Source organism: Stylophora pistillata, chromosome 13 (genome assembly GCF_964205215.1).
Source record: "Stylophora pistillata chromosome 13, jaStyPist1.2, whole genome shotgun sequence".
Taxonomy (NCBI): Eukaryota; Metazoa; Cnidaria; class Anthozoa; order Scleractinia; family Pocilloporidae; genus Stylophora; species Stylophora pistillata.
Window position 1 is genome coordinate 25,003,808 of NC_142531.1, and position 13,603 is coordinate 25,017,410.

The window sequence follows — 13,603 nt, forward strand, 5'->3', positions numbered from 1 at the left end:
CCACTTGCAAGAGTAGACATGGTGTGTAGTGGAGGTCCTTCTTTCAGGGCCTATACTCATGCAGACTAATAAAACTGTCTGCCTTTCAATGACCTTTATGCCCTAGCAGCATCTTTATCCTTTGTACTCTTCTCCATACATATCCTTTGTACTGGGAAGGAGAATTTGTGTAGCAATCAAAGCGTTTGGTTAGAATATTTCCTTTATTCTCGTAACCTTAAATGTTGGATTCATCAGGAGAAACTAGATGCTTATCTCTCTCAGGGATCTAAAGGTAAAGTGGTGGTATCAAAACAGAGAGAAGATCAGTCAAGGTATTTCTTGCTATGCTCTCAGAAATATCACTTTCAGTCATTTTCCATGGCATTCCACCCTTGAAAAATGATAGTGTTGAACTCGATGAATTCCAGGTTTTCCATGACCCATTTAAACCCAGTCTGCCTGCGACTTTTATGGTATGGTAGCAAACATGAGTAACAGATTGTTACATAAAAAGACATTCCTTCAAAAGAAACGAGTTTATTTACAAACAAAAAGAAACAAACCAATTAAACCAATAGAACACGAAATTAAAATAAACTCTGACTTATTCTTAACTTGAAAATGCAGTCTTAGATAGGGGAGATATCGGGAAGATATGCTTGTCAGTTTCATACATTGAGAACTTATGTATCCTTATTAACAAAATCACCAAACAAAACACTTCCTAGGCAGCTAGAACAAAACTACCATGAATTTCAAATCAACTATGAATTACAAATTAAAGATATTACCTGACATTTCAGTTTGTGATAAGTAGGAAAGTAGCCCTTACTTTATAGTTCAGTAGGAAAATCAAGACCAAACTACACATTCATCAAAACATTGAAAGATTGCTCTTTAACATGTTATAGCCAAAATTGCACAGGGTTGTCTTTACATTACCAAAATATTTGAGCTTTAGTGCATTGCATTCTTTTTTTAATAAAAATGGAGATCTGATGTTAGCTGGCACTGCCAATACTGACTAAACCAAGTTTTTTTCCCCTAAATGTCCAAGAAAATTTCTCCACCAGTCATTTAATTGACAGTATGTCAAACCTATGAATGGGAAGTTATGAACTAGAAAGTTAAATATATAATGATTCTTTCATCACACAAAGCTTTGGCCAGTTTGTTGTTACTTAAGTTAATCAACAAAGGGGCTTAACCTGCAACTAGTTTGTGAGATACAGTATGCATTGATCTACAAAAAAGAGAACCGTACATCAGGACATAAAATTTACGAGCCATCACTGTTGGAAACTGTCTCCTGGGGTTTCATCACATCTGGCAATTCAGGTGGGGTGGAAAGAGGAGCAATGACAACAGGTTCAAATTCTCCATCTGAAACACAGAGATAGCACGGTATTTAACAATGTTTTGTCTATTTCAACTTATTTTACTCAAATGATGCTTCAGATATTGCTGATCCCAACAGCATGCAGGACGCATGTTACGTATGGAAATAGTAATGGCATAACTCAATGCAGAGATCACTGTAGCTCTGTGTTAGAGCATAAGAACATGAAATCTAAAGGTCTGGGGTTAGATTTTCCTTGCCCCTCTCTCAAGACAAAATAAATAAATCATTCACTATTTCACGTATTCTTTTTGTAATAACCTTTGTTCTGCTGGAATAAAGTAACCCAACAGATGGTACTGAAGCTTGTTTGGTTGTAGCATACAACTAGTATCTTTAGAGGTGAGGGAAAGGACAGGTTTAATCCCAATTCTTTCATGCTTTGTTTTCTGAAACTTCTTTAAACAAAGTTTACCCCAAGGGTTAAGCAACTTTTCATCATCCAAAGACCAAAATGTGATTCCTTTTATATGTAATTTGCAAACTTCAACACAATGCTAAGCTGACAAGTGATGAGAATTCTACATATTATCAACTATAGAATTTTTTTTTGGATTTTCACCACAAAATGCTTTAGAAAGGTATAAATATTACATGCTTATAGGGTCAATAAAAGATTTTAAAAATCATTGTGCTAAAATTCAACCTATCATTTTGCCTAGAAGCAAAATTCCACTTATATTTTCCAGACAAAGACAATTGATCTATATTCAAATGACAACTAATATTGCAGAAATTTCCTTGTTCCTGTCGTAAACTCTATGATCTTCTCTGATCATTAGAATCACCAAAGAAAAAGTCACTGAAATGCAGATAAGAGTGCATATTTCTACTTCCTTTCGAACACACAGTATGGTCTTTCGTAATTTTCCTTTTCCTTTAAAAAAAATCACACAATGCTTTATTTCCCTCCTGAAATCAACTACCGTATTTATGGTGTTTACGGGCTCAGTGTATATATTTAAGTTAAAAGTTGACAGTAGGTTAAGGTCGATGATCACTCGATATCTATATACTAATAATCACTTCAACAAACATGACAAGCACGATGTCTATGCAAATCCATCAAGGAACAGATCCCGGAATTAAGAAAAAAAACAGCAACAAATAAAAACGGCAGAAAACAGTTCACATTCATCAATCATTAATATCACCATAAGTTTCGGGACAATTAAATTTTGTACATTGTAAACCAACGCACCTTCTCCTTTGAATGACAAACTAATCAATGCCGGAGATTGGGCTTTCGCTGTTTGGGTTGTAATACCACAATCCTCCAAAGTTTTGGCATCATCAAGTATTTGATCATCTTTGTACAGCCTCTGATCTTCTGGAGCCTTCTTTGTGATACCTTCGACCATTTTCTTTAGCTCGTAGACGGTTGTGGCTTCCTTACAGTCAAGGAAGATTGTTGTCTTTTCACGACGCACCATCACAAAAATCTCCTACAAAGCACAAACATGATAAATCATATCGATATCATCAGAAATCTATAATGTAATTTTACTTCTAATGGCTCTAGAACTGTGGAATCGCTGTCTATTTAGCGAACAAATCAAAGAGAAATATTTCTCTCTACTTACCATGATGGCGGTCGACATGAAGTCTGACTCAGGCTTCATGCCTCCGCGGACATAATCCGCCGCGCTCTTCCCCAGTGTACCGTGACGTATCAGCGTGAGACTCCCGTGAAAACAATGCAACAGAAAACAAGATGGCGACTTCGAATGAGGATGTTAATGATAGGGCTTCTGCTGCTGGGGCCTCTAACAGCGAACAGTCAAGTGCAAACGCAAATTTTGAATGTAATATTTGTCTCGACACCGCTAAAGATGCGGTTATCAGTTTCTGTGGGCATTTATTTTGGTAAGAAGGCGTTTAGTTTAGGTGTATTTGCTGATGAGTCACACGTATTGGGTTTTCTATATTCAGCTGTTTTTCCTCTTCCATTTTTGTTCCGCTAACTGTTACACTGTAAAAAACTGAGAAATATATTTTTCCTCCCTCTCAGCTGGCCATGTCTTCACAAGGTGAGTGTGAAATAAGTTATTTTTAGAAGTAAAGTACTTAATTATACTTCCCGTAAGCATGTCGATCAAATTTTCATGTCAAATTTTCATGTCAAATTTTCATGTCAAAACAGTGTGCTGATAGAATTTTACTTTCGCTCCACACTTAAACAAGATAAGCCACATTGCATATCATTATGTGTAGAAAACGTTATGACTTGATTTATGAACGTGTATATTTGTTTGTCCTGCAAAATTAAATCATAGATAATTCCTTAACGGAACGTGTGCACTCTCAACACTGAACTTATCTATAGAGGCAGTCAACAGTTACTCTTTGGATTTAAGGGTAGATCAGAATTTCTTCATTCGTTTTTGTGAGCCTAAGTCTTGTGAAAATAATTTTTAAAGGAACGTTCACAGCATGTTTCCCATTGATATACTGATCAGCTGCAGTCTGAGCACCTGTATTGACTCTAAGAGTGAAGGTAGAAACAAATATCATCTTTCTTTAAGTAATGACCAAGTTCAACACTCACCATCTTTCCTGAGCTCTCTTTGACAAATAGTTTTTGATTTGCTGCTGAGATTAATTACTACCTTTCTTTTTTTCAGTGGCTAGAAACCCGGCCTAACAAATCAGTGTGCCCAGTTTGCAAGGCAGGTATCAGCAAAGATAAAGTCATTCCACTGTATGGTCGAGGAAGCACCAATCAGGAGGACCCCAGGTAAATTACAGAGATCAAACCTTTTACTTCCAAGATCACAGTAGTAATTCTCCTAACTGTCTGCCATACTTTTCTTTTAAGTTAATTTGGAGAATTTGGTATCATAGAAAGATTTACTGATGACATTTACGATAATTAATTAGTGAACTTCTCACTACCTCCTTTTCATTAGTCTGTACACTAAAGCTGAGCTATTTGACTTAAGCTGTGAATAACGTGCTCACTTGGCTGGCCTACAAAGGGTTATCATCAGATTGTTAGTTTGTAACTCTTAATTCAACATGTGGTTAGTTTATACCTATTAAAGTAATTTAATAATATCCCCATGTTTGACCTTTTAAAGAGAGAAAATGCCACCAAGACCTCAAGGAAGAAGACCAGAACCAGAAAATAATGGGGTAAGTACATGTTGATTGTGTTCAAGCTGTAAAGTTTTTTTTCCCAGTTGACAGCCCTCTGTTTGTTTCGATGAAAACCCCAAAAGGGCAGGATACCATTCATAACAGTCCACAACTGGAGGGTACAATCTGCAAGCAGATGCCAGTGTCCATAATTGGATAGTGGAGTCCAAAAGCAGAGACCGTTTTTAAATCCAATTAAGCATGATTGTGAGAGACAAGTGTCTGAAATAGGATGGTATTATCTAAAAATGGAAAGCGTTTGTCCAAACTCAAAGAAAGCCCTTGATTTTCTGTCCAAAAAAAAAAACTAAAAAATATGCATGAATACAAAACACAATAAACATGATTATACTTGTGTACTTGAATCACTCCCACTGATTAAGAAGAGCACATATAGTATCCTGAAAATTTTACTTTAATGTAAAATATTTTTTAAACAGAGACAGCAGTTTTGATCTATTCAAGTATGGTTGTTGTTAACCTTTTTCTTTTGGAATGCTTTTGTCCAAAAAGGGATGCAACTTTTTGTAACAAGGGGTACTGTCTGCTGTTCAAAAAACAAACACCTGTCTACAAAATCAGACACAAATACCTGAAAACAATTGGAATCACAAAATGGATCCAAATATCCAAAATCAAATGGTTCTGGACCATCTGTAAAAGGGACATAAGTGTCTAATGAGTGTTGAATGTGATTTCTCAGGGTTTCCCTGGTTTGGGAGGATTTGGTGATGGATTTCAACTTTCATTTGGTATCGGGGCATTCCCATTTGCTTTCTTCTCAACGGTAAGCCTCATCTCATTTATTTGAAGCAGTAATATTTTTTTTTATCGTATTGTATTGATACTGATTTAACAGCAGGCACAAATTTGACAAAATTACTTGTATCATTGATTGAATTATTGAATTATTCATTACAGACATTTGGTGGTCAAGGACAGACTGCAGGTGGGTTGTCATGTAATTGTTAATTGCATCATCTTAATTCAGGTACAAGCCTATTTTAAAAGTATCAAATCCTGTGCTACACCATGTGGTTTGTTATAACCAACCTTAGACTCAGCAAAAAGAAGTTCATTCTAAAGAAAATTTGGCAAATGAAACACCACAAAAATGGTTATTACAGAGATTTATGATGATTGATTAATTACTTAATTGATTAATATCTTATGTTAACAGCACCACCAGGATCACCTCAAGCAGAAGATGAGCAGTTTCTATCCAAGCTGTTTCTTTGGGTTGCATTCTTGTTTATGTTTTGGCTTTTAATTGCATGATCATTATGTACTCTTGTATTTAGTGATAAGAGAGCTAGTTCAGGTCCCCTAAGCTGAATGTCAGTGTCAATAGAAAAAAGAGAAGAGCTAATGTAGCAAACACATAACCTGAACTACTATATGTAGCATAATCTACAAATCAATCCAGCACAGATGGGTAAATGGTTATTGGCAGTTTTGTTTAATGCATTTTTGAAGCAAAAAAATTACTAATCAAAACTTAAGTTTCTGGGCTGCACTAGATTAAATATTATTTTGAATAACCATAGCAGTGTTATATTTGAGGTCCTTATATATGTCTGCTTTGAAAGGTTGTGGATAAACTAGAAAGAAAGGAATGTCGTTACTCTGGTGTAATGTATAACTGTGTGATAGATTTTTCAAGTGAATTGTATAGCATAAGATTAGTGTTGCACAAGCAACAAGTAATATAGTGACAAAGGTTGAAAAGTAGGGACTAAATGGTTACAAATGAACATAGAAAGATAACAGAATTACTGTGATAGCTCTTTCAAGTGTCAGTTGTACATACCATGTGAGATTTGGTGTAGTCACAAATTAACACAAATGTAGGTGGATTCCACAGATTAAGTTAAAAAATAGATTCCATACTGCTGTACTTATGTTCAGTAATAGATTACAGATGACATAAAATGTGGCAATAACAAAAAAGTGGTACTTGAGTTGCAGCCGGGTGTGTTACGGATACCATTATTACATTTGATGTCTCCTGTGATCTATTTCTTTACAGACTCAGGGCAGCTTGGAGTTAATTCGTTTTATATGATAACAAAGAAAAAAGTTGTTAATGGTGATGTCATCTATACATCTGTCCCTCAGTAGATCATAAGTAAGAACCAATTAAAACGTGTGTATAGTTCATTTTATGATATAAACTGAAATATCTCATGAGGTGAAAGTCCATAGCAAGACCTTATAGACTGATATTAATACTAAACTAAGAGATACAGTTAGAACTCAAAAACAGTTTATTTGAGGTCTTTAAATCATGCTGATCTTTTAAAACAAACTGATTCTGATCATTGTTGTAGGTTTGTGATGAATGAAAGTAAATTGGGGAAAAACCCACTTTGTGTGAGAGGATGTCCAGTCCAGTGCAAGTTTAAGGTGAAAAACTTATTTGAATTGTTTTCTCAAAAAATTCAAAATCTTACCACCAGTTTGGTGTGAAAAAAAACTTGTCTTAAAGGGGGTGTGGGTAAGTATTAGAACCTCTATTCATTTTAAGAAATCCTTTTCTTGGCCCACAAAACAGCTCTGACTCAGAAATTTACTCATATTATACAGCTAATTATGTTATTTCTAATTCACTAATAATTGTCTAGGAAGTCCTTGTAATCCAATTCAAGAGAGCCATTTTATTATTAACAAAATTGGATTGTTTTGATATTCAGAGAGATTTTCTCGACCCAAGTAAAAGTTCTGAATTTGAAACTTGCATGTAATAGACAGACAATCATGCTCTTTATAACGTGCTTTAAATTGTCCTGGAAATCCTCTTTTAACTTAGATATAGACACATGAAAATTTGAACAATATAAATTTGTGAAGAATTTTTAGGATCTCGACCTAGCCCTAGGGCAAGGACTATTTTGCTTATGAACACCTTTGTATTGTTTGAATATGACTACAAAAAAGCTGTGACTTTGAAACTTGAGACTTATATAGACTTATATTCATGCTTTTTAAATTATCCAGGAAATCCCCATGTAGGATGAGATGAAAGGATTGATATTTAAACAAGAGAAATTGGTTTATGAACTTTAAGGGTCCTCGACCTAAACTCTCGTTCAAGACGGCCATTTGTGCAAAAACAATATTCTATTGTTTCAATATTCAGAGGATATTTTTACGGCCTAATGTAACTTTGAAAAATACTCACAATAGTCAGCCTATTGGACTCTTTCTAACACGCTATTTATTGTTCTGGAAATCCTCGTTTTTCCTGAGAAATAAGCCCATGAATGCAAGAACAAAAGAAGTACGTAAATGAGCTTTTGGAGACCCCAAGCAAACCCTAGTTCAAAAGGGCCGTTTTGCTCACTAACAAAATTGTATTGTTTCAATATTCAGAAGAGATTTTCTTTGCCTGCGAAAGAGCCGGCACTTTAAAACTTGCACACATTAGACAGCTAATCAAGCTCTTTCTGACGAATTTTTTATTGTCTGGGCAATCCCTCTCTAACTGAGATATAAGTGCATGAATATGTAGACAAAAGAAATTGGTGAATGAGCTTTTAGGGACCTTGAGCAAACCTTAGTTCAAGAGGGCTGTTTGCTCATCAACAAAATTGTATTGTTTCAATATTCAGAGGAGAGTTTCTTTGCCTACGAAAAGGGCTTGCTCTTTGAAATTTGTGCACATTAAACAGCTAATCAAGCTCTTTCTAACGTACCTTTAATTGTTCAGGAAATCCTCTCTCTAACTGAGATATAAGTGCATGAATACATAAACAAAAGAAATTGGTTACTGAGCTTTTGGGGACCTCAAGCAAACCCTCGTTCAAGAGGGCTGTTTTGCTCATTAACAAAATTGTATTGTTTCAATATTCAGAAGAGATTTTCTCTGCCTACGAAAGAGCTGGCACTTTGAAACTTGCGCACTTTAGACAGCTAATCAAGCTCCTTTTAACTTACTTTAAATTGTTTCGGAAATCCTCTGTCTAACTGAGATACAAGTGCATGAATATTTAAACAATACATATTCATTAATGAGTTTTTTTTGGAGCCACGACCAACCTTTCCTTCAAGAGGGCCGTTTTGCTCATTAATAAAACTTTATTACACGACTCGGGAAGTCTGAGGGCCAATAACTAAAATCAACCAATCAAAATGCTCTTTAGCCGGGCAATATTCTCTCAGTATTGGACCGGGCACTGTCCCGAATGGTCCCGAATGATACCGCACTTGTGTCCCTTTGAACTTCAGTCGTGTAATAAATCTCTTATTAACCAAGCTTGCTCGGGAACGTACTGGAAGAATATCGGCCCTCGGTCTTTTTTGTACGGACCTCGCTACGCTCGGTCCGTACTGTCAAGACCTCGGGCCGATATTCTCCCAGTACGGCCCTCGCGCTTGGTTAATAAGATATATGTATTGTTTCAATATTCAGAAGGGATTTTCACGGCCAACTAAAGAGCTATAATTTTAAGATTTGTACACAATGAAGAGTTAATCACACCCGTACTGCCACGCCATCAATTGCCCGGGAAGTCCTTTTTCTAACTGAGATATAAACGAATGGATATCTAAACTGAAGAAATTGGTTAATGATTTTTGGGGGATCTAGCGCTTTCCCTAATTTAAGGGGACTTTTCGGCTCATTAACAAACTTTTATTGTTTTATTAATCAGAGGGGATTTTCTCGGCCTACAAAAGAGCTGTGACTTTGTAACTAGCACACTATAGACAGCCAATCAGGCTCCTTCTATAAAAGTTGGCATTATTTTAGTAAATATCGAGGAGACCTTAGTAAAGGCAACACATAAAAAGACACAAACGAAAGTGAGAGGCTAACTATGTTCTTGATAAAGACTTACGAAAAGTTTTTAATGTATTTCGAAATATTTGCTCCGAAGAAATATTTCTTTTTTTACGTCCTACACAGTTGAGATTTGATAGTTCTTTTGCGCGGCTACAGGAAAAAGAAAACAGAATATAATAACAGAAATAATTTTATTTGCATCTCAATTAGCGCAGTTACATTTCGCAACTCTGATGGAATTCTTCAAGGATCCGTGATTCACTTGCCTCAGGCTCTCCCGTTTCATATCAACAGAAAAGAACCTGGGTAGGGTTCAGTCGCTTTCTTAGCCGCTTTCATCCTTGATCGACAGATGAAAAAAAAGTTTCTAATTCATCCGGATCTTCGTCTTGAGTTGCTAAGCGACGTAGTGATCTTCGGCAAAGATCCTGTATACCCTCCGCAGTAGTGGCGTCGAAAATACGACAGCAGGACTGAAATTAAAAAAAATAATGATAATCATAATGACAAAGAAAAAAATAATATAGTCTGGTTCTATTTCTCGATGCACATTAGCACTCTTCCTGCAAACGCTCTGGGGTGGCACGAAATGTTTACTGTGGGGACATACTTGAAGGAGGAAAGACTCCCCCCTTCCTCGTAACTTCGTCTTCCGCGACTCTAGAGACAATAGAGACATAGTAAGGGCTCATACCTGAAGTGTGGACTCGCCATCTCGTAGCCGCAGTACATACAGAAGTGCAGATTCCGCAGAAGATTTCACAGTGGTGTTCTTTTCCTTGGAAGACGCCAATAATGCTGGGACTATGACTTTTAGAAAAGCGTTATCCAAAGACGCTGGGCTTACACGCGCAACATGTTGCAGAGACGCTGCCGCGATCGTTTTAACGTCATTTGCGCCGTCTTGAAGTACCTAGAATTGAAGAAACAGACATAAGATTTTGCTCAATGGACATATTGTTTACTTAGAGAAGAAAGAAATCATGTGTATCGCAAGTGCGTGCAAGTATATGTAGTCTGCCAGATAAAGCATCTAAAAGTAAAGATATTTTTTCCCCTTCAGGCAATACTCGAAGAACCCTCCCCCCCCCCTCCATCCTGAAAGGAACAGCTACTGCCGCGAAAAGAAAGACAATTTAGATGGCGGCCTTGAGATCCTATTCAGACAGAAAAATATGTAGGTGTTTTAATGCGCAAAGGATAAGAGTGAGGAAAAATCGTCAGAGGAAATTATGCCTACCCTATGGCTCTTTTCAACAGAAATTTTCTGCAGTTACTGACGTATCTCTACAGTATTATTTGATTTTACCTTGAGTAGGGTTTGAAGCACTTCTGTTGATGCCGGAATACACTGCACGACCGAGTGAGCGAGAATGAAGCCAAGACATCTCACACCAGAGCTACAGATGGGAATCTGAACCAATGGAAAGAGAGTCAGATAGGAAAATGGACATGCGAACAAATAGAAACATTTTTCAATGTCACTTCAACCTCGAGGATATAAAATGCAAAATTGTGCGACGCTAGGTTGAAATGTACCAAATGACAAAAACCAACAGAAATGGCTCTTTGCTCTATGAATTTAACACACAAACACAGTGGCACAGATATTGGCTAATACCAGCCCTCTCCTCCAATCCCCCCCCCCCCCCCCAGTAACACTTACCCTATCTGTGTTAGCATGTGCCACAGCCATGTCGGTAACGACTTCAAACAGGCCCAAGGAAACCATCCTCTCAGCAGCATCGTGTAATACCGCTGACAAAGCGATGGCGTGACCGTGGCGCACTGTCCAATCAACAGTGGGGTCATTCACTGCAAACGAAATTAAAAAGAAACAACTAAAAAAGCCCGATGGCTACATCATGATAGAGGTTTATCACATCTTCTATGGGAGGCGGGTATTGTATTGGTGTGGTAATTTCTTAGAACTGTTACGTTCAGTAACCTTCCCGAATACAATTTGTCATTTTAAGATGGATTGGAGGAGGGTAGATGCAATACTCCGCCTGTGCACATCAGTGGGGTCCATGGGAACCCTCCACGAGATTCAGTACTATCCATCCTATAATTATTTTGAAGTTAACCCAAGCCACTATTATTGCCGTCCTACCTGTGAGATGATCATTGACGATATACTCGAGTTCAGTGTCTGGCACAATGATAGCTAACGATCCGATACAGCCACCCGCCGCCACACGAATGTTGTCCTGTTAAACGCAAAAAGAAAAAATGTTGGAAATTGATGCAACAGATCAGTAAACCAGACTAAGGGCCGGACAAAAGGGCAACGGATACTCATACACTGTGCAATCAAACTATCACACCTAAACGAAGACGATAATATAACAAACGCTGTTAAAAAAAAGTATAAAAAAATTAAAGCAGACTTGGTCTACAACAACCCTTTAACTCCCAGAAACAGGCAGAAAAAAAAAGTGATTGACATGTAAATTCTCCCTATTTATTTCTATACATTATCCAGCAAACAACTAATGAGAATACCCAAGTTTATCAAATGGTAATTGCAATCTTGATCTATCACCAATTTCTCGTAACTGATTTACCATGAAATGTGTAGCAGCTAGAGAGGAAAATTAACAATTAGATTTTGATACCTCGAGGGTTAAAATAGCGCAGTTTTAGTAAGGGCCACAGAGTAACCTTTACCTCAGGAAACCACTAACAAAAATTAGCACGTCGAATTCCAAAAGAGAAAAACAAAACAAAACACAAGGAAAAAAAAACGAAATCTTTCTTGAAGGTATAATCTTAAGGAATTTGGTTATATCAACAAAGTTGAAGTGGTAAATTGGCAACCGTAACGATTACAAAAGCTGACGTTTCGAGCGTTAGCCCTTCGTCGGAGCGAATAGAGGAATTGTGGGTTGTGTGTGCTTTAAAGGCAGAGAATGGAGCTACGTTATTGGTGGGAACATGGCAACGAAAAAAACAAGAATAAATTAGTGGAATGAAAAGCGTTCGTTGATCCCTGTGGGATTTAGACTGCCGGTTTGAAAGATGAGCTTTTGTTCAAGATTTTTACGGCTTTCCGTGCTACCTAAGTGTAAGGAAAGACCGCAGATTGCCATATGTTGCTTAGAATGATTAGGTACATTAAAATGTCTAGCGACTGGTTTCGATGCCGTAACTAGTTTCGAAAGCCGTAAATTTGAAGAATGAGGTTTAACACAATAGACGCTATTCTTATTTAATGACATGTAAATGATATGGCCGGAAGTTTAGCAAAATCTTGAACAAAAGCTCATATTTCAAACCGGCAGTCTAAATCCCACAGGGATCAACGAATGCTTTTCACTCCACTAATTTATTCTTGTTTTTCTCGTTGCCATGTTCCCACCAATAACGTAGCTCCATTCTCTGCCTTTAAAAGCATACACAACCCACAATTCCTCTATTCGCTCCGACGAAGGGCTAACGCTCGAAACGTCAGCTTTTATAATCGTTACGGTGGCCAATTTACCACTTCAACTTTGTTGATATATCCAAATTATTTCGTTACTCCCACCGACGCAGCCCCAAACAGTTTCTTTCGAAACTATCAGCCTTTATTCATTTATAATCTTAAGTGTCTTACATCTCCATGTCCCAGTAAATCCAGCAGTGTTGTGGTTAACGTCTTCCTTATTGGATCTCCCATCTTTTGTCCTGCGCCAGCGATGACACCCCTTAAGGCCTGTAGCAGTGTTTCCCTACAGAAACAAGAATGTTGTATTATATCAAGCCAAATGTTGCTCAAAGGAGGAACATACGGCTAGTTATCGAAAAGATCTGAGGTCCGGTCCTCAAGGGATTCATTTTTTTTCCCACGCTCGAGAAAAATGAGATCAGCAAACAATCTTTTAATTTCCACTATTGCATCGGTTTTATTGAAAGTAAATGAAACTGCGCAATAGTAATTCATCCTTTCAGTAAGCTGGTGGCCCTGCTAACCTTATGGTATTGTCTTCGGTGTTCTTCACTCCATTGTGCAGTTCCGTAAACAGAGGATCCACTCGTGTGTGTAGCTTAATCAGTTTCTGAAGTGCAGTGGCCGCACGCACGCGTACTTCTCGGTTAGGATCATTCAGAGCCTTGATGAAGGTAGTTTGAAGCTGAGGAAGGAAAGGCTTCAACATGGCGCCAACCTTTGAAAGAACACAAGGAAAACATAACGAAGATAAAAAAATACAAACAAATAAATACACCAAGTTGTATAAAAGAGTTAGTTTACACTTAGTTTAAGTACCATTGAAAGCGAGGCAATTCAAAATAGCCAATCAGAAGAAATGTTCGCGCGC

General features: G+C 37.3%; 3 protein-coding genes across 3 annotated transcripts in view; 1 reads left to right on the top strand and 2 right to left on the bottom strand.

The window, feature by feature from the left end:
- Positions 1-503: 503 nt before the first annotated feature.
- On the bottom strand, positions 504-3,096 carry LOC111326111 (elongin-B). Its single transcript, XM_022930045.2, has 3 exons — positions 2,965-3,096; positions 2,583-2,826; positions 504-1,365 (listed from the first exon to the last, which is right to left on the bottom strand). Exons 1-3 carry the CDS (start codon positions 3,001-3,003, stop codon positions 1,262-1,264), a joined length of 387 nt encoding a protein of 128 aa, XP_022785780.1. The 5' UTR covers positions 3,004-3,096; the 3' UTR covers positions 504-1,261.
- Positions 3,096-6,684, top strand: LOC111326110 (E3 ubiquitin-protein ligase RNF185). Its single transcript, XM_022930044.2, has 7 exons — positions 3,096-3,247; positions 3,393-3,411; positions 4,006-4,118; positions 4,462-4,516; positions 5,223-5,306; positions 5,441-5,468; positions 5,700-6,684. Exons 1-7 carry the CDS (start codon positions 3,096-3,098, stop codon positions 5,795-5,797), a joined length of 549 nt encoding a protein of 182 aa, XP_022785779.1. The 3' UTR covers positions 5,798-6,684.
- A 2,790-nt stretch (positions 6,685-9,474) lies between these two features.
- LOC111326112 (stalled ribosome sensor GCN1-like) overlaps positions 9,475-13,603 on the bottom strand; it is a 34,041-nt gene continuing 29,912 nt past the window's right edge. Inside the window, exons 55-61 of the mRNA XM_088742806.1 lie at positions 13,257-13,450; positions 12,901-13,015; positions 11,416-11,512; positions 10,969-11,117; positions 10,612-10,716; positions 9,997-10,215; positions 9,475-9,775 (exon numbers count right to left, since the gene is read on the bottom strand). Of these exons, the coding sequence (XP_088598932.1) occupies positions 9,638-9,775; positions 9,997-10,215; positions 10,612-10,716; positions 10,969-11,117; positions 11,416-11,512; positions 12,901-13,015; positions 13,257-13,450 (1,017 nt within the window). The 3' untranslated portion in view covers positions 9,475-9,637. The remainder of the gene's footprint in view (positions 9,776-9,996; positions 10,216-10,611; positions 10,717-10,968; positions 11,118-11,415; positions 11,513-12,900; positions 13,016-13,256; positions 13,451-13,603) is intronic.